The sequence below is a fragment of the Felis catus genome, chromosome B3 (genome assembly GCF_018350175.1).
Source record: "Felis catus isolate Fca126 chromosome B3, F.catus_Fca126_mat1.0, whole genome shotgun sequence".
NCBI lineage: Eukaryota > Metazoa > Chordata > Mammalia > Carnivora > Felidae > Felis > Felis catus.
This window is the reverse complement of record NC_058373.1, coordinates 97,798,421-97,823,253: the sequence shown is the minus strand read 5'-3', so window position 1 is coordinate 97,823,253 and position 24,833 is coordinate 97,798,421. Positions and strand designations below refer to the sequence as shown.

At 33.3% G+C, this 24,833-nt stretch overlaps 1 protein-coding gene across 3 annotated transcripts in view; it reads left to right on the top strand.

Annotated features, from left to right (window-relative positions):
* The window catches only part of SOS2 (SOS Ras/Rho guanine nucleotide exchange factor 2), a 90,432-nt gene that overhangs the window by 15,356 nt on the left and 50,243 nt on the right, over window positions 1–24,833 (top strand). For all 3 annotated transcript variants that reach the window (XM_045059890.1, XM_045059891.1, XM_023255675.2), the window contains exons 2-7: window positions 8,818–8,943; window positions 11,566–11,697; window positions 12,595–12,759; window positions 16,260–16,463; window positions 19,640–19,783; window positions 22,573–22,683. In XM_045059890.1, the coding sequence (XP_044915825.1) occupies window positions 8,818–8,943; window positions 11,566–11,697; window positions 12,595–12,759; window positions 16,260–16,463; window positions 19,640–19,783; window positions 22,573–22,683 (882 nt within the window). The remainder of the gene's footprint in view (window positions 1–8,817; window positions 8,944–11,565; window positions 11,698–12,594; window positions 12,760–16,259; window positions 16,464–19,639; window positions 19,784–22,572; window positions 22,684–24,833) is intronic.

Genomic DNA, 24,833 nt, shown 5'->3' with positions numbered 1-24,833 from the left:
TTGCAAAAATCTTGGCAATGGAGTGAAGAATTTGGCATCAATAAATGTCATACTGTGTGGCCAAAGGGATTTATTTCTACATTGTACAAAAACTCAAATGTTAATTGATTAAATAAATGCACTAGCAAGAGTTTTTTATTTGATTGTGAATATGCAGAACTGAAAGATACAAATTAGGAAATGACATTTCTGAAGTTTGTATAGTGTTTATCTTAGTAGGAAAAAATTTAAAGTTTTTGTGCATGAATCTATATATAGAATCATGACTATTCTTTTTACAGTGTGTGTATAGGGAAATACTTTCTGGCAATTTGAAAAAATGGTGTAACTAAAATGCAGGTCTGACTTGTTGATCTACTGTTAAGGACTGAAAATTATTTTAATTGCTCTTTTTCTGACTAGTCTTTCAGGAAAATATGATAGGTGAGTTTGTTCTGATGTGGTAATTTTATTTTTACTGTCCCTTACGGTGCTGACATAGTAAACACTGTGGAAGTGCAAAGTAGGGTTATCTTTTATTGTCATCTTGATGTCTTATTAGTATTTATGTGTGGGATTTTAACATATATTTTTATGACTTTTCATATTTGCACTTACTTTAAGAAGTTTGGCGTAAGAAATTTTGATGCTAAATGTTAAAGTTGCTTTGCAGGTTATTTACCAAAATCATAATCACAAGAAAAAAAAAATCTATCCCAGTTGGACATTATTTTAATTCTCATGCACAGTCACTTTTACTGAGTAGGGCACTTGGCTTTTATGGAAGGATGTTATAAGAAACAGTCTTATGAATGCCATTGCTAAACTTCCAGTGTAAATTCTTATTTTTTTTAATGTTTATGTATTTATTTTGAGAGAGAGAGAGAGAGAGAGGGAGAGAATGGGCATAGGGGAGGGGCAGAGAGGGAGGGAGAGAATGCCAAGCAGGCTCTGTCAGCTCAGAGCCTGACACAGGGCTGGAACTCATGAATCATGAGATCATGACCTGAGCCAAAATCAAGAGTCAGATGCTTAACCAACTGAGCCACCCAGGCACCCCAGTCCTTATTTTTTATTAAAAAAGGAAAATTTTAATTCTATTGATCTAATAGAAACATGGTAAGATGTAATTAAGTTTCTTCTTGTTATGTTAAAGAAGTGCATGATGTAAGAGAAAATATTTCCCTGAAATCTATTTTGAATTTATAAAAATATTATAAAGCCTGTCATTTTGGATGTTGGTCCTGTATAAATATCTAACTGCCTTACTTTAAACTCTTCTTATCCAAAGTTCTTGAAAAAATAGTGTTTATCATTTCTAGTTTTATGTATCCTTCTTTTTTCCTACTTCCCCAGTTCAGATTATATTTCTTTATAAGTTAGTTTATATTTTATCAAAATTATTCCTGCAAATAAAAAGATAACTAACTTATAAGAACAATAACTTGTAAGAAAAATAGCAGTATCTCTTCTCCATTCACAAAATTTTCTGCTTTCCAGAGATAATTACTTTTAACTTTCAAAGTGATTTGTTTCAGTATTCTGTATCTCTCAGGAAAAAAATTACTATTTCTTGATTTTTCTGTTTTGGCCATTATCTGTTAACTTCCTACCATGGAAGATAAAGATTTAATATTCTTTAATACACATATACATCTCCCTCCTTCCCCCATACACATCTACCTTACCATACATAACATATTTCCTGTTTCACCCCACACCATGGTTATATCTTAGTTTTGTTTGGATCAGTATTTACAGTTTACATTATTATGACTGTAAATGTTGTTTATAGTTAAACTGCTTTTCCTTTTCTACCTAACCTTTTACTGGAGTTAATAATTGTCTTGTTTTCATATTTGTGTAGTTGTTTATGTACTTACTAATTCAAGATTAAAGTCTCTACCAGTTGTCTAAATAGCCTCTTAAGATTTTTAGATCCATCAGATACTCTTACCAATTTCATCTTTTTTTAAAAGTTTTTATTTATTTTAGTAATCTCTACACCCACCATGGGGTTTGAACTTACAACCCTGAGATCAAGAGTCACATGTTCTTCAACTGAGTCAGCCAGGTGCTCCGTGATTTCATCTTCTTGAGATAGTTTCTCCCAGAGTATTCTGATCTGCAGTCTGGACTGGTGACCTTATGCCTGTTGTACAACTCTCACATTTTTCCTTCACTTCATGCTGGTTATTCCTTTGGCCTTTGTTCTATATTAGCTCCTTCATTTCCTGTATGCCATTTTTTCTCTTCCTTGATTCATACTCTTGTTTTACTGTTACAGACTATAAAAGCTTAATGAGAAAGTGTGCATGGGAGACAGAATTTTTGACCTTGTTATGTTTAAGCATGTCTTCATTTTACTATGACATTTGATTGATAGTTTATTAGGATACTATTCTAGGATGAAAATCATTGCCTTCTAGCTTCTAGTATTAGAGTTGAAGTCTGGAACTAGTCTAATACCTACTTTGTACAGGACCTGCTTCTTTCCTTCACCCTCAGCTTGTAGGATATTCTCTTTGTCTCCAGGGTTCTGACATTTTTTTTTTAATGTTTATTTATTTTTGAGAGAGAGAAGAGATGGAGCATAAGGAGGGGAGGGGCAGAGAGAGGGGGAGACACAGAATCTGAAGCAGGCTCCAGGCTCCAAGCTATCAGCACCGAGCCTGATTGTGGGGCTTGAACTCACAAACTGTGAGATTGTGACTTGAGCCTAAGTCAGATGTTTAACCAACTGAGCCACCCAGGCACCCTTGACATTTTAATTTCATTTATTAGCTCGTGACTAGGAGGGTCCTTTTGACTTATTTTTTTTTTGTAATTTCACCCCTTGATTTTCTGTTTGCTAGATGATTCTCCAACATTTTAAAACCTTATTTATGGTGAAGTGGTAAAACAATAAAAAATGCATAAAACATAAATATACAATTTAAGGAACACTTATTTAGCGCTTTTCTCAATAGAACTCTCCAGAAGGTAACCACTTTTATGGTAATAACTGCCCTTTTCTTTTATATTTTTACCTTTTAAACGTGTCCCTAAACATTATAGTTTAATTTTGTTGATCTTGAGGTGGAATTCCATGGTATATATTCTCCTTATCTGACTTCTTTCTGCCAACATTATTTTGAAGATATATCCATAGCTGTAGTTACTCATGTTTCCTCCTGTATTCAATTGTATGACTATGCTATAATTTATTCCACTTTAGATAGATATTTGAGTTTCTTTTTTTTTTTCATTTTTTTTTTAATGTTTATTTTTGAGACTGAGAGAGACCGAGCATGAACAGGGAAGGGGCAGAGAGAGGGAGACACAGAATGAGAAGCAGGCTCCAAGCTCTGAGCTGTCAGCACAGAGCCCGACACGGGGCTCGAACTCGCGAACCGTGAGATCATGACCTGAGCCCAAGTCAGAGGCTTAACTGACTGAGCCACCCAGACGCCCCTAGATATTTGAGTTTCTAGTTTGGTGGTATCACTAGTAATGCTGCTTATGAGCCTTCTTGTACATGTCTTCTAGTAAACCCATGTGCTAATTTCTCTAGAACAGTGCTGTCCAGTAGAAATATAATGTAAAAACAGGTAAATAAGGTAATTTTCAGTTTTCTCATAGTTGTATTAAAAAAGTAAGAAGAAACAGATGAAATTGATTTTAATAATATATTTTATTTAACCCAATAAATCTAATCATTTTAGCATATAAACAGTAAAAACATTGAGATATTTGACTTTCTTTTTTTATACTATATCTTTGATATCTGGCATATACTCTATACTTAAAGCCCATTTTAATTCAGTGGAGCTACATTTTAGGTACTCAGTAGCCACAGGTACCTAGTGTCTGCTATGTTGGTCTACATAGCTTTAAACATAGGGTATGCATATCCTTTTAAACACTTTATTTATTTATCTACATATATAAGATTTTATTTTTAAGTAAATTCTACACCAAATGCCGGACTCAAACTCATGACCCCAAGATCAAGAGTCATATGCTGTACTGAATGAGCCAACCAGGTGTCCTTAATTTTTAATTTTTTTAATTGAGTATAATTGATGTACAATTTTGTATTAGTTTCAGGTATATATACTTTACGAAATGATCACCACAATAAGTCTAGTTACCATCTGTTAATATACAAAGTTTTTACAGTATTATTGACTACGGGGTATTGCATATTTTGCATTTTTGTAGATAATGGCTAAGTTTTCATAAGTGATTGAGCCAAAAAAATAAAATGATTGAGGCATTTTGCACTCCATTTGCAGTGTCTGAAGTTCGCATTGTTTTTTTTCCCCATTGTTCTACATGATTACTGGTATTATCAGACATTTTAGTTTTGCAGTTTGATGTGAGTAGGTAATAGTTTTCATTGTGGTTTAATTTGCATTTCTCTGATTACTAAAGAGCCAAAGCTCTTACTGGTCATTTGAATTTCTTCTATTATGAAGTGCTGATTTTTTTTACCTGTTTTTTCTATTGTATTTTTTTTTTTTTTTTTTTAAGTAGACTCCATACCTAACATGGGGTTTGAACCATGACCCTGAGATCAGGAGTCACATGCTCTACTAACTGAGCCAGCCAGGCACCCCTGTACTGGAATTTTTATACTTTTTTTCTTACTGAATTTCTTTTTTTCTTTTTTTTAAGTTTATTTATTTTGAGAGAGACAGAGACAGCGTGAGCAGGGGAGGGGTAAAGAGAGAGGGTGAGAGAGAGAGAATCCCAAGCAGGCTCCCTGCTGTCAGCACAGAGCCCTACTTGGGGCTCAAACTCCCAAAACCCCGAGATCATGACCTAAGCCAAAACCAAGAGTCGGATGCTTACCCAGCTAAGCCATCCAGGTGCCTGTCTACTGAATTTCTAGGAGTTATTTATGTGTTCTGGATATGAGCCCTTTTATTTTATGTGTTACATTATTCTTCTCCAGTGCTAACTTTGATGAATGTTAAGTTTTAAATTTTAATATAGTTATGTTTATGAATCCTTTCCTTTATGGATAGTAATTTTTGTGAAATCTTTTCCTATCCTGAGGTCATGAAGATAATATCTTGTTTTATATTATCAGAAGTTTATTAGGTTTTTATGTGTAATCTAAAAAAATCCAATTAGAATTGTTTTTTGTGTAAAGTGTGAACTGGAGTTAAGTTTCGTTCTTCTCCATATAGGTATCTAGTTGTTTACTGTTTCTGGGCTTCCCCACCTTCCCATGACCCCATCCTCATACTCTGTAGAACTACCTTTGTTGTAAATCAAGGGTCCATATATATATGTGGACTTGCTTCTGTATTCTGTTCCATTCATTTGTTTGTCATTATAACAGTATCACATTCTTACTGTAGCTTTGTAATAAATCCCAATAATGATTAGAGCAAGTACTTACACTTCTTTGATTAAATGGCTGGTTTTCTTAGCCTTTTGCATTTCATATAAGTTTTGAAATTATGTTGTCAGTTTCAGCAAACAACCTTTTCGGTTTTGACTGTGATTTTATCTCTATAAAATCAGTTTGAGAATTGATACATTTACGATATTAAGTCTGATAATTCACGAACATGATTTTACATTTCATATATTTGGATCTTTAATTCCTCTCAGAGTCTATAGTTTTTTCCTTAGGGATTCTGTACTTGTTTTGTTAAGATAAATTCCAAGGTACATGATACATATTTTTATTCATTGTAAATTATATTATTGAAAATTTTTATTTTCCAACTTTGTTGCTGCTACACAGGAATAAAATTTTATTTTTTATAAATTAAAATAATGTATTTATACAATATTTGATTTTCCTTCTTGGGTGTATTAGTCTGAGGTCTCCAAAGGAACAGGAACACACACACACACACACACACACACACACATTCTCTCTCTCTCTCTCTCTCTCTCTCTCTCTCTCTCTCTCTCTCTCTCTCTGTCTCTCTCTCTAATAGATGTAGAGGAATCCAAGATAAGCAGTTAGTAAGCTGGAGAACCCATGAGAGTTGGTGTTATAGTTCTAGTTCAAGTTGTAGTTCATGTCCTAATTCAAAAGCAGAAGACCAAAATACTCACTCAAAGACAGGCAGAGAGAAGGAATTTTCTTACTCACCCTTTTATTCAGGCAGGTCCACTCACATTAGGGAGGGCAGTCTGCTTCACTCAGACTTCTACCAATTCAGATGTTAATTTTACCCAGAAACCCTCATAGACACACTCAGAAGAATGTTTAACCACATGTCTGGGCATCCTGTGGCCCAGGCTATTTGACACATAAAATTAGCTATCACAATGAGCAATCAAATCATCTGTAAATCTATTTTCCTACACTTTTATTTCTTTTTCTTGATGGTCTGCACTATCCAGGACCTCCAGTACAATGTGGAATAGAAATGACGTAGCAATTGTCCCTGCCTTTTTCTTGATCTCAAACAGAAAGCTTTCGGTATTTCACCATGTTGACTGTGATGTTTATTGTAGGGTTTTTGTTGTAGTTATCTGTTTACTAAATTAACTTCACTAGAGACTTTTTAAAAAATGTTTATTTATGTATTTTGAGAAAAGAACACAAGCAGGGTAGGGGCAGAGAGAGAGAGAGAGAGAGAGAGAGAGAGAGAGAGAGAGAGAGAGAGGGAAAATCCCAAGCAGGCTCCACACTATCAGTGCAGAGCCCAATCAAAGACTTGATCTATGAACTACAAAACCATGACCTGAGCCAAAATCAAGAGCTGGACATTGAACTGACTGAGCCACCCAGGCGCCCCAGTTTCACTAGAAAATTTATTATGAATGAATGTTGAGTTTTTTAGATGCTCTTTGTACATTTATTGATATTATCGTATTTTCCTTTTTAATCTGGTAGGATGGTAAATTGCTTGATTTTACAACTTTAAACCAACTTTACTGGGATTTTACAACTTTATCCCAACTTGCTGGGATAAACTCACTTGGTTGGTCACGTATATTTTTTATATATATTATGGAATTTAGTTGATATTTTATTTAGGCTTTTATTTCTAGGCTGATGAGTAAACATGGCTTATAATTTTCATCTTTTTTAAATTTTTATATCTAGGTAGTCTCAAAGTAAGTTGGGAAGTCTCTTGTTCTTTTTCTATCTTCTTCCTTAAATGTTTAATAAGTTTGTCAGTGAAGCCATCTAGGCCCATATAATGAGCTATAAAAGCAAGTCTCAACAAATTTCAAAAAATTGAACTCCTGGAAAGTATGTTTTCTGACTACAGTGTGATTATTCTAGAAATCAATAAAAAAGAGAACTTAAAAAAATAACTGTAAGTTTAAAAATTAAGAAATAAACTTCTAAATTCTAAAAGTCAAAGGGGAAAACCATAATGGAAATTAGAAGCTATTTTGAACTGGATTATTAAAAATATTCCATATTAAAATCTGTGAGTTATTTTTTCAATTTTTTTGTTTTTGTAAAAGTAGATCTTAGACTACTTACGTTTTCTATTTTTATGTCAGTGGCATTGATAACCTTCTAATATGGCATAAAAAGAGCAATACTTCCCTCAACTATTCTATTTTTATTTATTTATTTATTTATTTATTTATTTATTTATTTAAGAAAGAGCATGAGCAAGGGAGGCACAGAGAGGGAGACACAGAATCCAAAGCAGGCTTCAGACTCTGAGCTGTCAGCATAGAGCTCGACACAGGGCTCGAACTTACAAACCGTGAGATCATGACCTGAGCCAAAGCTGTATGCTTAATCAACTGAGCCATCCAGGCACCCCTTTCTCTCAACTATTCTTTAAACAAATATTTACATGACACCTACCATGTGCTAAACACCATTTTTTACCTTACTCTTCATATCCAGTTCTATTAGATTCTTTTTTAGGATAGTTTACTAGGTTCTAATTAAAAATTAACAACCAAAAAGGCTCACCACAGCTATATAGCAGCAATAAGGAATGTATACGGGCACACCTTCTTTTGTGCTTGGCTTTATTGGGCTTTGCAAATAGTGTATTTTTTATAAATTGAAAGTTTGTGACAACCCTGTGTGGAACCAAGTCTACTGGTGCCATTTTTCTAACAATATTTGCTTACATCATGTCTCTGTGTCACATTTTGGTAATTTTTGCAGTATTTCATACTTTATTATTATGGTGATCAGTGATGATGACTTGTTGGAAGCTTAGATGATAATTACCATTTTTTAGCAATATTTTAAAATTAAGGTATATATATTGTTTCTTACACATAGTGCTATTACACACTTACTGGACTACAGTATAGTGTAAATATAACGTTCATATGCATTAGGAAACCAGAAAATTTATTTGACTTGTTTTATTGTGATACTCATTTTATTGTAGTGGTCTGGAACTGAAACCAGAATATCTTTGAGGTTTGTCTGTGCCATGCTAGAAGAAAGCTGACTAGCACCTACCTCACAGAGCAGCTCTGTAAAGTAGTCTGGTTTTTCAGAGATATCTCCATTGTTGGGATTCATGACCTAGTGCTCAAAGACTTCTAGTAGATATATTAGTTACCTTAAGGGTATGGGTATCTACTATTCCTCAAATTATATAGAATATTTTATCTGTATATGCTTTTTTTGGCAGTAAGGAGTAGAGAGGGGCCAGTGGCTTTCAATAGATTTTCATAGAGTATAAAAAAGCTTAAGGAACCCTACTCTATACGTTCAGAAAAGTTTATAGAGAGTAACAAATAGAGGTGAGTTTTTCTTCCCACTTTTTGTGTTTTATGTCTGTATTTGAATGACTAGTCTAGTAAAATATTAATTATAAAGAAGATTCTCTGGTGTTTGTCATTAATAATTTGGCCTGTACTTTAACTAAGAACTTTTTTTTTTTAAAGGTTCAGGAGCAAGTACATCCCAATCTCTCAGCTAATGAAGAGTCTCTCTATTATATTGAAGAGCTGATTTTTCAGCTGCTTAATAAATTATGCATGGCTCAGCCAAGGACTGTTCAAGATGTGGAGGTAAAAACTATTTTGATATTTCAAAGTCACTGAACCATTGTAAAATGAATTTTTAAATCTATATCGTTCTGAATTATTGTGGAAACTAAAACCATTGAAATCATGTGGGATAGGTGTGTGCTAAGTTCATTTTCAACAAAGATATCAAGGCAAATCAGTGGGGAAGGAAAGTTTTTCAGCAAAAAAGAGTGCTAAACCTACTGAATAAATTTATGGGGAAAAAACCCTTGAAACCTATTTCACTTAAAAATTAATTCAAGGCAGATCATAGTCTTTTTTTTGTAATTTTTTTCAATGTTTATTTATTTTTGAGAGACAGAGACAGAACATGAGTGGGGGAGGGGCAGAGAGAGAGAGGGAGACACAGAATCTGAAGCAGGCTCCAGGCCCTGAGCTGTCAGCACAGAGTTTGTGGCGGGGCTCGAACCCATGAATTGTGAGCTGAAGTCAGACACTTAACCGACTGAGCACCCAGGCACCCCACGACAGATCGTAGAGTTGAACATAAAGCTGAAACTATAAAGTTTTAGAAAAGAATGCAGGAGAATATTTGTTTAACCTGGCGTTAAGCAATTTTTTTTTTTTTTTACAGAGGACTCAAAACACAGTTAAGTATTAAAGAATAAAATTATCGAGAAAATGAAAAAGGTGTTTGTCACAACCAGGAGAAAATGTTTGCGATATATATTCCTTACAAATGACTTGTATCTAGAAGATGTTTACTCCTACAAATCAATAATAAAAAGACCCCCTCCTTCCCCAGATGGGTAAAAGTCTTGAACAGACACTTCATAAAAAGAAGATATGCTAATGGCCAATAAGCACATGAAAAAGGTGCTCAAGCTCTTAAATCACAGGGAAATAGAAATTAAAACCACAATGAGATACCATTTCACACCTCTTTCAAGGGATAAAATTAAAGACTAATAACACCAAATGAGATGTAGCCTAACTGGAATTCTCAGCACATTCCTATAGGAATATAAAACAGTATAACCACTTAGAAAAGTTTCTTATAAAGTTTAATGTTTATTTTTTCTTACAAAGTTTCTTATAAAGTTAAATATACAGTATATCTAGCCTGTGCCCCAACAGTTTTACTCCTGAGTGTTGAATCTAGAGAAATGAAAATACATGTTCACAAAGAGACTTATACATGAATATCCAAGCAGTTTTATTCATAATAGCCAAAAATTGGAAACAACTCAAATTTCCATCACAAGAAGATGAATAAACAGATTGTGGTTGATTTATAAGATGGAATACTACTCAGTAATAAAATGAAAGAATGGGCTATTGATAATGTACAATAACATAGCTATAATTCAAAGATATTATATGCAACAAAAAAAGCCAGGCCTCAGAGAGTACATATAGTAGGATACGTTTCTGTGAAGTTCAGAAACACTAAAATTAATGGTGATAGAAGTCAGGATGTGCCTATGAGGGGTGGGGAGTGAGATGTTAGAATCTTTATTAGGGTGATGGTTACACAGGTGTAACCATTTTTCAAAATTCGTTGAATTGTACACTTAAGATCTGTGCATTTTACTGCATATAAATACTGCTTCAATAAAGGACTAATAAAAATCTTTTGGATATTTACTGTTTGATTAATACGCAGACACACTTCTAAAAGATGTGTAAATTAGTGCTAAAATATTTGTATTGGCTCAGTTACATGGGAGTATTTTTAGATTTTTAGAAATACCTATCAGCACAGCTTTCAAAAATTAACTTTTTTACTATACTGTTTACATCCTTTCTTTTGAATATTGTTTCTGTAATAAGGCAACAACTTCCAGTATGAAGGAAAATCTTAATTTGGAGTAATTGAGCTATTAATATTTTCAGGGACTCTTGGAATTAGAGTATTTCTTCCCTAGTCTCAGCTCTAAAAATTAGACATTAAGTATAAAAAAAAGCAAACTTCTCAATAGCTAAATATGCTAAAAGATGAGAGTATAATTTTTAAAATAGGAAGTCCTAAAAATTGGAGTTTGATTCAGTTATCATTAGTTCTCATTATTCATGCCAACCACTGATTAAATTTTGATTAGATGAGCCATAATAGTAACCTATAAGACTTAGATTATTTTTGCCAAGAGATGTATTTCCTTAAGACATTCTGAGCTTTGTCACCTACTTGATCCTCTAACAGGTACATGACATCTCTTATTTTTAAAATTCTTTATATTAAAGCTCTAAGGTTAGCAAAGGGAAAGTGACTGCATAATAATTATTAATAATGAGTTAACAACTTCTGCCAGGTAAATAGTTTTAATCCTAGGAGCCTTATTGTAAAATCACTGATGAGTATTTCATGCTAGCTTTAATCTCTCCTAATGTTACTGCTTTTTTCTAGTTCCAGTTCCATTTTAATTATGCTTATGCTTAAAGCTTTCTGTTTAAAATTCACTTTATCTTTATTCATGGGAATTATGTAGGAAAAAATTTTGAAAGTCTTGTTGATCCTTTTAAAAAAGTAGTTCTTACAGGAATCAAAACATGTTGTGGCACTGTTATCTGCTAGCATTAAAGATGATAATAAAATTTAGTTTTGCATGAATTTTCTAGTTATGAACACTTCAATTAACAATAGTACTGCTATGATATTAACAGGAACGTGTTCAGAAGACCTTTCCTCATCCAATTGACAAGTGGGCTATTGCTGATGCACAATCTGCCATAGAAAAACGAAAACGAAGAAATCCTCTCTTACTGCCTGTGGACAAAATCCATCCTTCATTGAAGGTAGTAAAAACAAACATTGGGGGAGTTCTTTATAACAAATAACACTTTTTAAAGTATTGGTGTATTTATTTAGTATTTATATAGCACGGCCTATATTAGTCTGTGCATGTGTATGTGTGTATACTTGTACATATACATATGTATATATATATTTCTTAATGTGTGTACAAATAAAAATAAACACACTCTAATAAAATCATATTGCCTTTCAAATAATATTAAAAGTTAATGATAAGCAATAGTGCATCTTTGTGTCATCTTCTGATGAGTACTACCCCTGACTGACTCTCAACCTTTTGTTGATTAAGAAAATATATAATTGTCAAAAGCTATGGTGAGTTCAGAACTGTTTTCAAATATATCACAGATACATACATTGGAAAAAGTAGACTAGGGAATATTATTTAGTCAATAGAAAATACTTGGTGTATATGGATTTGAATGCCCCTGGGTAGCAATTTTGAGAGCCCCTAACTACCCCCCCTCACATGCACACATCTTCCCCTGAATGAAAACCACTGGCATTTGGAAATATTGGTTACAGGTCCTTGAAAATAGTAGATACTTGTCCAATGGGTTTGGGTAATGTATTAATTTAAGAGGTTTTCCATGAAGTCCTGACCAAGATTTCTATATTGGAATCAATAATCTCTTCTTACTTGATACTAAAGGCAGATTTGTTAGATTAGATGTCTCTTTAAAAAAAAAAAAAAAAAAAAAAACTTCTGACACTGGGACCTGTGGCTCATTCTATGTCCTTTGATATCTGTAAGTTTAGACATTTGGTCTATAGAAAGTTCTTTATAAATAAGCAAGAATATTGGATAATTTTTTAAGTGTTTAACTGATACTTGGCAGTCCCATTTTTTGGAATTAAATTGTTTATTTTTTCCACAGGAGGTTTTAGGGTACAAAGTGGACTATCATGTATCCCTGTATATTGTGGCTGTACTAGAGTATATCTCAGCTGATATTTTGAAGTTGGCTGGTAATTATGTTTTTAATATCCGACATTATGAAATATCTCAGCAGGACATTAAAGTGTCAATGTGTGCAGATAAGGTAAGTGTTAAAAGGTATTTTTAACACTTGTATTTTTAACTTAACTTGAATAATAGTGACTATATGTCACTTCTATCTCTTTTTTATACATTAGTAATTTTTATAATTCCTTGTATTAGAATACATAAAAATGCTAGCTTTTTAGATAAAACATGATATTTCCAGGTTTTCAGCATATGACAGGATGGGAATCCCCCCCCCTTTTTTTCCCCCCCCGGCAAGAGTCTTTTACCTACAGGAAAAAAACATCCAAAGCCTCAAACCAGTTTAGGAAAAATAGTTTGAATTTTATCTTTTTAGAAAGAGAATATAAAGAGAATCTACACAGAGCATTCAGGTACTTTTAAACAGAAGTAATTTTGAAAAACATACTTTGGGGCACAAGTAGAGAGCAAAAGACTTCAGTACTAATGTTTCTTCCTTCTGATAAGTTTTTTTGTTAGTTACCTTTTTCCTTCCTGGCTGTAAGCTACTGGGGGAAGAAATTGAGTCTCTTATTTATTTTCCTCTCTCCTCCTTTTTACTTTTTCTTTTTTTACATTTTAAATGAAAATTTTTGAGTATTTGTTATATGCCAGTCACTGTCCCAAGTGATGATAAAATACTGAATAAGACAGCTGTCCCTTGTGTTAGAAGGAATTTATTTTAGTGGGAAATAAAAATATAAAAAAAATTGCAGCACAGTGTGATTAAAACTATTAGAAGTCAAAGGTGCAGTATAGAAAGTGTTGAACTCTGGCATGGGGTAGACCAGGAACACTTCATTGAGAAGATGCCTAAATTAGACCATTAAGGGTAAATGACCCCTACGACTTGGCACATGCCTGTGTTTCTCTCCTTTGTACATCAGAATTACAAGAAAGCTTTTAAAGATTCTGATGACTGTATCTTACTCCCAAGAGGTTCTGATTTTCTTGGCCTGGGTTAGGACTCTAAGCCTAGAAATAGCTTGAAAGCATCCCAGGTGATTCTGATTTACAGTTATGGTTGAGATCTGCTGTACTCTGAGATAGTCTCAAAAATTATTTTTCACTTTAATTTAATAGTAGAAATTCCTTGATATTTCTATTTTGGCTTCTAAAATTATGATTGCAGCCTGTTTTTTACTTTTCTATCTCAGACTTTTAGATAAGTTACAAGTACTTCCCTGTGCCCTGAACCACTTGAGAGTAAGTTGCCAACATAGTTTAGTGTGTCCTATAAATGAAAACATTCTTCTGCATAACCACAGTCTGGCAATCAAAATCCAGGAAATTAATTTTGATACATTATACTATCTAATTTTCAGACCCCATTTAGGTTTTGCCAGTTGTCCCATTAGTGTCCTTTATAACAAAATAATCCAGTCCAGAATCAGTCATGAATCCTTCAGTCTGGAATAATTCCTCATTCTTCTTTAACTTTTGTGACCTTGGTACTTTTGAGGATTACTCTAGTTATTGTTTAAAATGTCCCTTACTTTAGTTTTTTTCTGAAATTTTCTCTTTATTAGATTTGGGTTATAGATCTTTGGCAGGAATATCATAGAAGTAATGCTGTACTCTTCTCGTTGCATTATTCACATGCCACACAATTTTGATGTGTCCAATTACTGATGTTGTTCATTTTGATCACTTGATTAAGGGGTTATCTTCCAGGCTTCTCTATCTTGAAGTACTATTTTCCCTTTTGTAATTAATAAATATTTTGTGGAATATTTTGAGATTGTGAATATCTTATTCCTCATTGTACTTGAAATGTATTCATTTATTTTAATATAGACCCATGGATTCTTACTTAATGTGCTGTCATCTGTTATTTCATTACTTGTTTTGATATTCAAATTGTCCCAGATCTGGCCAGTGGGAATTCCTTCAAGTTGGTTTCTCTGTCTGTATCCTTCTTTGAATACTTTGTTTTGACAGATATTCCAGGCTCAACTTTTCTTTATATGCAGCTCAAACCTGGAATTAGGCATTTTCTAAAAACTCCTGGTTCCTTTTAGTGGAGAATGGTACTTGGAAACCAAAATCTGGGTGGTCCATAAGCTGTTAGAGTGTAAATGCTCTGGTCTCTTAGAGGCCAGAGTTGGGGCGTGTGTGTGTGTGTATACATTATATACATGCATACACATACGTATTTATTTCTTCTCCATCTTTTTGTTATTATGGTAGCCCAAGAAAACTAATACAAGTTGTTTATTTTCCGACATAGGTGATACGTTAGCACTAATCTACATTTAGGTGGAAGTGGACCTATAAAGTGGTAATTTAGCTCTGCTTAAAAGATAGTATTTTATTTACCTATTTTTGAGTGGTAGAACAGTTTTGAGGTAGAACATTTTTGGAAATCTGCTTTACCCTTCTCTTAGGCTTAGGCTTCTTTTTTTTTTTTTTTTTAAAGTTTACTTATTTGTTTTGAGAGAGAGAGCCGGAGCCAGGTAGGGGCAGAGAGAAAGGGAGGGAGCATACCAAGTAGGTTCCATACTGTCAGCACAGAACCCGATGCAGGTCTTGAACCCACGAACCATGAGATCATGACCTGAGCCGAAATCAAGAGTTAGACACTTAACCAACTAAGCCACCAAGGTGCCCCTCTCTTGGGCTTATGCTTGTAACTCAAGGACTACCTTGTGTCTACCGAAAAAGCATTATCTGTCTTTATATGAATTCACAGATCTCTCCAATCCAAAACTACTACCACAGTGTTCATTTTAGCTTCCCCTTTTTCATGTTTGTAACTGCCTTCTCTGACACTGAGAAATCTGGCTCCCATTTTTTTAATATATTTTATTTGATCACTTCTCCTGTACGTAACCAATCTGACAGTCCTATCTAATAGCACTGGTGTAGGCACCTTTCTTAACTCCTTAGTACCAGTTACTGGTATAGTAAATATGCATTAGAAAAGCATCATACTATGCTCTATCATGTGCTTCTACAATAGTGTCCTTTCATTTTTCTCCAAGTGCATACAGCTTTCCTTACAATAGGACAAGGAACTACTACCATTTTGAACACCTATTTGCCAGACATAATAGTATGCATTTTATGTACATTACCTCATTGAATTTTTTCATCAGTTACATTTTACATGTAAGGAATCTGCTTTCAAAAGAATAAATAACTTGTCTGTAATCACAGGTGAGTAAGTGGTTGAACCGGGATTTTGGCTCAGATTGTTGTTCTTCAAAGGTATGCTTTTTTTGGCTTTTATATATGTGTGTTTATGTGTGTGTATGTATGTATATACACACATATATATGTATACACACACACATATATTTCACTACTAGGTTTATCTTTTTTTCCATAAATGTTTATTTACTTTTGCATATCCAGTTTTATTTGAACATTTTTCCCTTCAACTTTTCATATTTCTCTTATTTGAATTTTCTTATATAAATTAGCCTGTAAAACACAAAACTCATTGTTTAATAATGTTTTAATTCCAAGTACCTTGAGACCATTTTATAAGAGTGAGAAAAACAAGTTTATACATTATTGATTTATATTTCTCAGGTTTTGATGGACATGTTTGATCAGGATGACATAGGTTTGGTTTCTCTCTGTGAAGATGAACCAAGTTCTTCAGGTGAATTAAACTACTATGACCTTGTCAGAACTGAAATTGCAGAAGAAAGGCAGTATCTACGGGAATTAAATATGATTATAAAAGTGTTTCGAGAAGCTTTCCTTTCTGACAGGAAGCTATTTAAACCTTGTGTAAGTACCTTTTTTGTTTGAAATACTATGTACCCCAAAAGTTAAATAGCAGCTTAAAATCATAAATAGTAACTTTTTATACTTTATGAGTATGTAAACCAGTATTCTTTTATGTGGTATTTATAGTTTTTAAAATATGTGAATTGTTATACTACGTTAAGGCCAGTGACAATGATAGTTAGACACAAGTGCATACAGCTACCCTTATTAGAAAGGGAGACTACACTGGAATGAAATCTTTTTCTGCTATGAGCTATTTGAGGTTTATAGTCCTTCATTTGAAGATAGTGAAAAAGATGTATGGTCTACAAAAGATAGACTTAATACTTTTTCATATCTTCTGGTAAATACTTTAAGGCAGAGGCTTAAAGTTTCAACAGTGGAACTTTTTTTATTATTATTATTTTTTTAATGTTTCATTTATTTTTGAGAGAGAGGGAGACAGAGTATGAGCTGGGCAGGGGCAGAGAGAGAGGGAGACAGAATCCACAAAGCAGACTCCAGCACAGAGCCTGAGGCTCTGAGCTGTCAGCACAGAGCCTGACGTGGCACTCGAACCCATGAACCACGAAATCATGACCTGAGCTGAAGTCGGACACCCAACTGACTGAGCCCCCCAGGCGCCCCAACAGTGGAACTTTTTAAGAAAAAAGTTTATGCAGAATGCCACATAAACACAGGTAGAGCTGCTGTTGGAAAACGGGGTAGGAGTGGTGTGAATAGGATGGGAACCTTGTCATCTTTTTCTTACTTATCTAGCTTCTAAAGTCAACTTAAGGAATCCAGCCAGACAAATCCTGTCTCTCTTTTTTTAAAATATGAAATTTATTGTCAAATTGGTTTCCATACAACACCCAGTGCTCATCCCAACAGGTGCCCTCCTCAATACCCGTCACCCACTTTCCCCTCCCTTCCACTCCCCATCAACCCGCAGTTAATTCTCAGTTTTACTACTTGGCAATGAGAAAGAATGAAATATGGCCTTTTGTAGCAACGTAGATGGAACTGGAGAGTGTTATGCTAAGTGAAATAAGTCATACAGAGAAAGACATGCCATATGTTTTCACTCTTATGTGGATCCTCAGAAACTTAACAGAAGACCATGGGGGAGGGGAAGGGGGGAAAAAAAATTAGAGAGGGTGGGAGCCAAACCATAAGAGACTCTTAAAATCCTGTCTTTTTAAAGATTTTTTTTCTTTCCTTCCTTTATCCCATGATTCATTTTTCTTAGATGTCTGTGTGTCTGCCCTTCACTTTAAATACTCAGCCTTTTTTCTCCCTCCTGATTCCCTCCCCCAAATGACTATTATGTGAACGAATGTGCAGTGACTGAGTGTTTAAGACTAAGATGTGATTTTGCCTCTTTGATTATTTTCCAAAATCATGAGTTTCAGTGATAATTTAAGGTTTTTTAGTTGACATCTGTCCTTTTTTTTTTTTTTGTACGTATGTTTAGTTTAATGTTTGATAATATAATAACTCCCACTGGACTTAAGTAATCAGCATTTTGTAATTTTCAAAATACTGTCCTATTTTATGTGCCCTCATAATACTCCTCTGAGTATTATCATCCCTAACTTACTGGTAAAGAAATTGACACAGGATGGTTATGACTTGGTAAGTTAGTTACAGAGGCTGAACTTGAATTTGAGTTCTTTTATACCACAGTGTCATTGAGTTCTACTTAAGAATAAAAACCTAACAGATGCTGATAGCTAATATTATTTTCTTTGCCTTTTCTGTGTCCCATTAGTTTTCATTCCTCAGGAGTTAATTTTTATGGGATCTCTTTTTATTGAGTTAGTGCTGATTTGATAGAAAATTTCTATTAGACTGAAAGCTCAAGAGAAAGAGACAGTCCCTTTTTTTCTTTTTCTAGATCTACTGTACCTTTTTTAGCATTTAGATATAAATTATCTATATTTACTGTATTTTTTCCACCGTATTTTTTTTAATCTCAAAAGACTAAACTTTTGAGATAAAGACCACCTGAGATCAGAGCATAGTACGCAGCAAATATTTGAGGAGGATTAATATTAAAAGAATGAATGACTTAAAACTAATCTTAATTTACTCCTTTGGGCTCTACCCCTGTGTCTTCAAAAAGCTCAAGTTTGTGAAGGACCTAATATATGCCAGGAGCAGTTTGTAGAAATCATCTATTTAATCCTACTAAGAACCTTATTAAGAACCTTATGAGGGTAGGTGTTAGTATACCAGCTGTGTGATCCTGAGCAAATTACTTAACCTGCTCTGAGCTGGTTTCCTCATTTGTAAAAATGAGAATAATGATAGTACCTATCTAATAAGGCTGTTGTGAGATTACATGTCAAGTACTTATAATAGTACCTGAAACATACTCAGTGACCTAATCCAGAGTCATTTATCTAGCAAGTGCGGGGCCCAAGATCCATGCTGAGGTCTGTCAGGTTCTATAGCCTGTGATGTTTCCATTATGAGATGGAAGAGCGGGGGGCACTTGGCTGGCTTAGTTAGTGGAGCATGAGACTCTTTCTTGATCTTGGTGTTTTAAGTTCAAACCCCACGTTGGATGTGGAGATTACTTAAAAATAAAATCTTAAAAAAAAAAAAAAAAGATGGAAGAGTGAATGATAGTTGGCCATAACCTGCACAGTCAGTATAGGGTCTGTGTCCAAAGGACTTAACATTTCTTAATCCTGATCTAATTCACACATGAAAGCTTGAATGAAGTCTTTAATTCCTCAAATTCAGGAGATAGGCTGATCGCAAATTGTGAAACTGGGTTGTATCTGGGTTAGGAATCAGACCTTCATTTTGATCCCAGCTTTTGTCATTAACCAGCTCTATAAGACTTTAATCAAGATTTTTAGCTTCTTAACTAATTTTAAAATACTCAAATGCCAGGATTCTTTATGAATGCATAGATTCATCCACAGTATGAGTTTTAGAATTATTAAACAAAACTATCTACAGTCTGTATTTTACAGTGAATTTACTATGTGTAATCCAAGAAGTTTTTTATTTCACTTCTGTGTTCATGATTAACTTTTGCTTTGTTATAGAATATATCATGTCTTGTAATATGTAAGTATGCATTGAGTGAAAATACACCCTTAACACTTATAGTACTTATATTTTATAATTTTTAAACAGAATTTCAACCTCATATATCTTAACCTTTTTCTTTTTTTCAGGATATTGAAAGGATTTTCAGTAACATTTCAGATATACATGAATTGACCGTGAAACTTCTAGGTCTTATTGAAGACACAGTTGAAATGACTGATGAAAGCAGCCCTCATCCATTAGCTGGCAGCTGTTTTGAAGATTTGGCAGAAGTAAGTTTACAAAACTACTTGATAATTCTCATTAAAGTCCTAAATGGTGTATTAAGAAATTTAGTAAGATATTCTTTGTGAAAATTAGAGGATATTGCTGACTACTGTAAAACAATACTTAAGGTTTAGCCAGTAGCAAACTAAATTGTCTATATTTTTAGTGACACTTTTTATAGTGTATTTATGATGCTATTTATAGTGAAAGTTGGTTGAGTAGTAGCATTTAGGATTTTTTTTAATGGCACGTGCATTAAAGGTGAAAGAAAATAAATTTTATTGACCATAGCTATTTAGCTTTTGTAGATCTTGGTCTTAATTTCCAAAAATTGAAAAGGAAGTTTATGTTTCAATTTTTTTTCCCCAAAGTGAAAATCATTTTGTCTTTTAAATGATTATAAAAGTAATGTAGTTCATTGTAAAAATATTCAGGAAAATAAAGGCAAATAAAATGAAAATCACTCCATTTTGCAACACCCAGAGATAACTTATCCTTACAACATACATTACTTAATCCTTAAAAATGTTTTTCTATGTGTACATACAAACTCATTTATTTGCAAAAATAGGCTGTTACTATTATAAAATCTGCTGTTCTCAATACATCATGAACATTTTCCATGTTAATAGACTTACACATAATTTTTTTATATATTAGTTGAAGATTAGTTGACATATGTTACATTAGATTATGTGTAAACTCAACAATTCTATAAATTACACAGTGTTCACTGCTATATGTGTAGTTAACCATCTGTCACCATACAACATTATTGTAATATTATTGACTATATTCCCTATGCTATACTTTTCATCTCTGTGATTTGCTCCCATTATAACTGGATGTTTGTGCCTCACATCCCCTTCACCTGTTTCTCCAGTCCCACTACCCTTCCTTCAATACTGTTTTTGAAGTCTGAATTAGTAACATGTTATATGGAGACACAATAACATATTTTAATTCCTTACTATTAATAAGCATGTAAGTTGTTTCCATTTTTTGTTATTGTAAACAATACTGTAACAAACGTATCTACATTGTCTTCATAGTCTAATAATTATTTTAGGATGTATTCCTAGAAATGAAATTGTAGTACTAAAGATTAGGAAATTTTTAGAACTTGGAAACATTTTGCCAAATTTACTTACAGGTAAGTTCTAGTATATGTGGCTCTTTTTTCCCCACACCTTCACTAAGTCCAGGTGTTATTCCATTCATTTTGGTCAGTCTAATGAGAAAAAAAAAGAGCCTCATTCTTCAATTTGTTTTAATTTTTAAACTAATCATGTTGAACATCTTTGTATACTCATTGGCCATTTTTATTGCTTTTGGAAAACAGGGTTTTAAAAGCGCTTTCTTTAGTTTTCATGTAAAAAGATTTTCTTACTTTATAATCTCTGCCTCTATTTTTGAAAATATACGTTACTTTTATTATATCCATTTTGTAGATAATGAAACTGATAGTATAGAAAGATTCAGTTACTAATACCTAACCCAAATATTCAGTCTTGGTTCTTATTAGAAAGTTTTTATATTATAATATCTTAGCATATTAATCTGTAGTCTGGTTGCTTGCTGTTCTCTTAAAGATATCATGATTCAAAAACATGTATTTTCTAATTTTTATTTTGTTTTTTATTTTAGTAAAATATATATATATAACATAAAATTTGCCATTTTAACTGTTTTTAAGTGTACAATTCAGTGGCATTAATCAAATTCACAATATTATACGACCATTACCACTATCTTTTTCCGAAACTTTTTTATTAGCCCAGACTGAAACTCTGAACTCATTAAGTTCTTCCCTCCCTCCTGAGCCCTGCTAACCTCTAATCTACTTTGTGTCTGTGTGAATTTGCTGATTCTAGATACTGAATCATAACAATATTTGTTCTTTTGTGTCTGCTCATTTCACTTAACATGTTTTCAGGGTTCAACCATATCATGACATGTATCAGAACTCATCCCTTTCTATGACTAAATCATATTCCATTGTATGTATATATCATGTATTGTTTATCCATTTATTTGATGATGGACACTTTTGGTGTTTCCATCTTTTGATTATAGTGGATATTGCTGCAGTGAACATTGGCATACAAGTATCTGTTTGAGTCTTTTTTTCAGTTCTTTGGGGTACATATCCAGTAGTAGAATTGCTGGGTCATAGGGTCCTCGCCAATATTTGTTATTTTCTGAAAAACATACTGTATTTTTAAAATACAAAAATGAAACAAATCTCTGAGTTCTATACTTTGAGGATACTGATTATTACCAAATAATAGGAATGTATTTAAATATAAACATTGTACAACATATGGGGAGTTTCTGCTGTGTTATTTTACTGTATATTAGTCTTTGCTTTCTTTTTCTAATTTTGAAAAGTGTGGAGTGGATAAAACAGTGGTACATTTTGCTTCCTTGGAAGTATCCTAAGTATAAATTCATTTCAATCTAGGTAAGCCTAACTGAAATTTCAAATCCCAACCTTCTTTTACTAATAAATCCTCTCTATTTACTGGGGATAAATGTGCATAAGCACTAAGTTTGATAACTTCTGACCACAGATTCAGTCACCTATTTTAAGACCTCAGCATCTATCACTCAAGATCATTACTTACATTTAAAAAAATTTCCTGGTTATTGTTTGCCCCTTAAAAGCAGAAAGCAAAAAGTTCTGAAATTTAGTTGAAGCCTTGATAAAAATTTGCCATTAAGTAATCTGTGCCGTATTAGTAGAAAAGATGTTCTTTTAAACCTAACACATTCTCCTTTTTAAACAAAATAGGAGCAAGCATTTGATCCTTATGAAACATTATCACAGGATATTCTGTCTCCAAAATTTAATGAACATTTCAGTAAGTTGATGGCCAGACCTGCAGTGGCTCTACACTTTCAGGTAAACTTAAATTGAATGTTATTTTTTTTATAAAGCAACTAAAGAAATATTTCACCATCTTATCCTTCAAATATTTGCAGTTCTAGAATCTTTTCATAAAGCACATAAGGAAATAATTTGCAAGTACTTCAAAATATGTTCACTGTTAGCTTATTTTAGATTGTCTTCTATTTTTGTCTTGAGTTCTTTCAGTCTGTCCTTAATGTAGAAATCTTTTCTAGAATATTATTATACATTCTGATTGCTACAAGAATATGGCACATTCTAGGTCTGGGATATAGAGATTAATATGCAGAGCTATTTCAGGATCTTACTCCCCACAGGAATAAGAAATCATAAAGAGTAGAGAATTCCCTAGAACAGAAATCATAAAGAGTGGAGAATATCCTCATGTAATATCCATACAATATCCAAGTCCAGTGGATATTTTTATTTCATATTTATGCCTGTAGTATTTGTTAGTCCCCTCCTTGTCCTTTTGGCTCCCTTGATACTTTGTCCTCATTTTTATCTTACTTCGTTGATTTCTTCTTAGTCTCCTTAATTGTAGATGTTTTCCAATTTCTGTTATCAGCCCCTGCTTTTCTGCCCCTCTGTGCTTTCCTTGGGTAAGTTTATCTGTACATTTTGCTTCAGCTGTTGCCTATATGCTAATGACTTCCTATCTGTATTTTCAAACTGCTCTCTTTGGAGCAGTGTGTGTGTGTGTGTGTGTGTGTGTGTGTGTGTGTGTGTGTGTGTGTGTGTGACTGCACACTTTCATATAACCAGCTGCCCTTTGAGCTAATTCACTTGGATGTCTCACAAGCAATTCAAATATAATGTATTCAAAACTGAACTTACCATCCCTCTGCCTTCATCAGTGTGAATTCCCTTTATTGTCTCCTACTTCTACTCTACACTGAGTAATTTGTCAACTTGGAATAAAAATGACACCTAATTCTCAAAATTTACTTCAATGAAGGAATAGTTTTCTTAAGCTAAATATTCTATATTCATATAAGCCATAAAGTAAACATTGTGTAAATGGGACAGTCTGCCTGTAAGATCTTTGCATTTCTTGTTTCATTCCTATTTTATTAGGAGTTCTTACTGTGCGATTTGAATGTTTAGGACCCAGTTATTTAAGCTATTGCTGCAGATATGAAATGAAATTCAAAGACTTAGATTAAACCCTTTTCAGGCCAAACTCACTTGTACTGTATTAACTTTAAAAAGACTCATTCAGTGTAAAGTGAAGAAGGTAATGCTTCGTTAAGAAAAACAGAAAACAAAAAAACTTGTTTAGAAGATGTATAGCACACTTTAAGAACATGAGCTCTGGAGTTAGAACTTCTGGCTTTGGGCCAGTCAGTAATTGTGTTATCTTGAGAAAGTCAATCTCTGAGACTTTGTTTGCTCATTTGTGAAATGATCATAATGTATATCTCTTATGGTTTTAAACTGTAAAAACCAAATGGGAATACACTAAGCACATTTGGCACATGTTAAATAGACATTTGCTTGTGTGATTTATGGTTCTTACACTATAAATATACATTGCATTAGCACTTGAGAATATGCTTTAGTAGCCATTTCAGTGCTAATTAACAATATAGATGATCTTTGTAGACTTAATTTTAAGTTTCATCTTGGTTCCAGTTAAAGCATTATGTATAAAATATATGAAAATATATCGAGTGATTGACATCACTTTCATTAATTGAATGGTGAAAGAAATTAATCTGTAGGAAAGTAAGTTGACTGTGCATCTTATGTTAACAAGTCCATTGAACAAATTATAATTTAACTTCAGTGAACAATTTATGAGAATTATGGCAGTGTTTGTCTATGAGGATATTTTCACTTTTTTTTTTTGTAAAGTTTATTTTTATTTTTCGAGAGAGTGAGTAGGGAAGGAGCAGAAAGAGAGAGAATCCCAAGCAGGCTCCACGCTTTCAGCACACAGCCCTAGATGGAGCTCGATCTCACGAACTGTGAGATCATGACTTGAGCCAAAGTCAAGAGTCGGACACTTAACCAACTGAACCACCCAGGCACCCCTTGCCTATGAGGATACTTTCAAAAGCATCATATGAGATTTTTTCCTCCTTTATTGCTGTTTTCTATATTTATCTAATGAGGAGAAATACTAGTTTAAGTCAACCTTA